Genomic DNA, 3,328 nt, shown 5'->3' on the forward strand with positions numbered 1-3,328 from the left:
TGATATATATGTACATAAGAATTTTTTGGATCATCCGGTAGCTTATCTTTTCTTTTTCGTTACAGGGTATTTTTAAAAAAAATAGAAGTTTAAAACGTAATAATGTACCATGTATCATTTTTTTTCAAAAAAATAGAAAATAAAGAAGAGGGAAGAGAAGCATTGCATCATTCAACTAGTGTTTTTTTTAACACAAATAACAAACTTAAAAAATTGGAGGGTTAGTTTGTTAAATGTTCTTCAATTGTCCATTTCTCAATGTGCAGCCAAATTTTAAATTTTTTAATAACAAACAGCATGATTATCCATAAACATGGGAGTCCTCCATAAATTTCAGCTGCTACCAGTTTTTTAATTGCTGAAAAATTCTTGATGGTTGGGTTACCTAATATAACACAGGACACCCAACTCCATTTAGCTTCAGTAATTCCTAAACGTTTTGATCTTTTGTTCCATTCTAAGTTCTAAAATATTCTCTTTAAAAATGTTCATTGTTTACCTGAAATTGAAAGTTAACTGAGTGCACTGTATTTTTACTTATTCAATATAGTAGCTTTGTTGGGGTTGCTAGTATGATTACTGAATGACAAATTCATTAAACTTAGCCTCAAATAAACAACATCGGACCATGGAAAGGAATTGGGTCAATTTGCATTCTAGCAAACAGTAGCTCAGCCTAAATTAACTGTGTGTAGAAAAGAATGACCTCCTGAGAAGATAAAGGGACACACAACACCCAGGCTAAGGATCGGCAAAGACACTGTTTATCAGACTAATTGAGGTTTAAGTAAACTACCTCCAGTCTTCATGTATGGTTCCAGTCTTCCTCACAAGACAGGCTACAACTTAACAAGGAAAAGACAAAGCCAGCGAACTCTAAACCACCAAGTGTAGAGACAAAACTCTATCAAGTCAGTCAGAAACTAACTGGATTTTTCTCTACTTAAAATATCACATAAAATGGATACTACCTTAATGCTTGTAGCTGTTGGCGAGGCCTTGGTAGGGATCTTAGGAAATGCATTCATTGCATTGGTAAACTTCACAAGCTGGATCAAGAGTAAGAAGATTACCTCTATTGATTCAATCCTCACAAGTCTGGCCATGTCCAGAATTTGTCTACAGTGTATCATCCTATTAGATTGCTTCATATTGGTACAGTATCCAGACACCTACAACATGGGTAAAGAAATGAGGATCATTGACTTCTTCTGGACGCTCAGCAACCATTTAAGTGTCTGGTTTGCAACCTGCCTCAGCATTTTCTATTTCTTCAAGATAGCAAACTTCTTCCACCCTCTTTTCCTCTGGATAAAGTGGAGAATTGACAAACTAATTCTCAGGACTCTCCTGGTGAGCTTTGTCCTATCCCTGTGTTTTAGCCTTCCAGCCACTGAGAATTTGAATGATGACTTCAGATCTTGTGTCAAGACAAAATGGATAATAAACTCTACTTTGAGATGCAAAGTAAATAAAGCTGGACATGCTTCCGTCAAGGTATATCTCAACCTGGTCATGCTGTTTCCCTTTTCTGTGTCGCTGCTCTCATTTCTCCTCTTGATCCTCTCTCTCCGGAGACACACCAGGCATATGCAGCTCAGTGCAACAGGGAATGAAGATCCCAGCACAACAGCTCACATAAGAGCCATAAAAGCAGTAATCTCCTTCCTTGTCTTGTTTGTTGCCTACTGTCTGGCATTTCTCATAGCCACTTCCAGCTACTTTATGCCAGAGACTGAATTAGCTGTAATCTGGGGTGAGATGATAGCTCTGATCTATCCCTCAAGCCATTCGTTTATTCTAATCCTGGGCAACAATAAACTAAAACAGGCATCTGTGAGGGTGCTTTGTAAAGTGAAGGCTATGCTAATGGGAAGAAACTGTTAACAGCATGGACAGATCTGAAAAAAACTTCCACTTTCTAATATAAAGGAAGACAAGATCATTATCTTTCATTCTGATGTGAATATTGGTTTTATGCAGTGACATTCTTTTAACAGATTTGAGATTGAACTTTGGGAATTCTCAAGTGCAGTGTTGTATGTATCTATCTCTGTTTCTCTCTCCCTCTTTACAGAGTTGACATTTAAAAAAAAAACATATCCAAATGAACTACAACAAATAGTCACAAGAGGAAAGGATGTTTTCATAGTCAGTTCTAAATCACTTCTCCAAATGCAAAGCTGCCTGACATATTCAAAATGACTGTAACAGCATCTTGCGGTTGTTTGCATCCTTACAAAAAGAGTGAGTTCATTCTTATGACCCTCCTGAGCATTTTCTTCTCTGATCATCAAGTTATGTTCATGACTGAAGAAGAATCAAGTACCAAGTGATGACTTTTGTTTTGGAGACAGGGTCTCATCATCACCATGGGATTTTGACTAGCCTGGAACATACTAAACTGGCTTGAATTCACAGTTGTGCCTCTACCTCCGGGTGCTAGGATTAAAGGTGCGCACTACCACATCTGGCTCAGGTGACAATTCTTAGCAAAGGTCTTGGAAATATATAATATATATAGAAAATTAAATTAACAGAGTATAAACACCATTAAGATATAAATTGTGATTAAATGCTATGTTAAATTCAAAATTATTTAGAATTATGGAACAGTGAATGAAAAATACTCTCGAAGCAGGATAGTAAGTTTTTCATAGAAACATTCTGTAAAGTAATTCCTCTCTTGGCTGCATATTGAATCAAATTTTTCCACAAAGAACACCTATAACTTTGCTTCTGGACACCTAGAATGTACAAGGCAGAGGTTATAAAAATATCATAACAGGATATGGCCTTCAATGTTAAAAACAGAATCAGTTATACCAAACCTGGATATATACCTAAAAACTATGTCCACATACTACATAGATACTTGTATTACCATGTTTACTGCAACATTGTTCACAATAGCTAAGATAGGGAACAAAACTGTATATCCAACAACAGATGAATTAATAAATTGTACATACACAAAATGGAGTTTTATTGAGGCGTGAAGAAGAATGGAGCTGTGTCATTAGCAAGAACGTAAGTAGAATTGGAGATCATTGTGATAACTGAAATAACAGACCTTGAATAAAACAGCATATTTTCTCTGAAATGGAGAATATATCCTTAAATGAATGGATGGGTGGGTACTGATATAGTATAAAAACAGAAAATTGACTTTTAAGGAGCATGAAGAAGTCTAAAGGAATAGGGGATAGATATAGGAGAACACAATGGTGATTTAAAAAAAGGCAAATACTGTTTGCCCCCTCATATATGAAACCTAGATTTAAAAGTGTGAGTGTGTGTGTGTGTGTGTGTGTGTGTGTGTGTGTGT

The 3,328-nt window shown here is 36.1% G+C and overlaps 1 protein-coding gene across 1 annotated transcript; it reads left to right on the top strand.

Moving 5' to 3' along the window:
- The first annotated feature begins 954 nt into the window (after nt 1-954).
- On the top strand, nt 955-1,887 carry LOC125399405 (taste receptor type 2 member 7). The gene has a single exon (XM_048432842.3). The coding sequence runs from the start codon at nt 961-963 to the stop codon at nt 1,885-1,887; it is 927 nt and encodes a 308-aa protein (XP_048288799.3). The 5' UTR covers nt 955-960.
- The last annotated feature ends 1,441 nt before the right edge of the window (nt 1,888-3,328 follow it).

Source organism: Myodes glareolus, chromosome 3 (assembly GCF_982192425.1).
Source record: "Myodes glareolus chromosome 3, mMyoGla1.1, whole genome shotgun sequence".
NCBI classification, from domain to species: domain Eukaryota; kingdom Metazoa; phylum Chordata; class Mammalia; order Rodentia; family Cricetidae; genus Myodes; species Myodes glareolus.

What these genes read in the sequence shown, in the direction of transcription:
- LOC125399405 (XM_048432842.3), top strand. Translation starts at nt 961, where the DNA reads ATGGATACTACCTTAATGCTTGTAGCTGTTGGCGAGGCCTTGGTAGGG.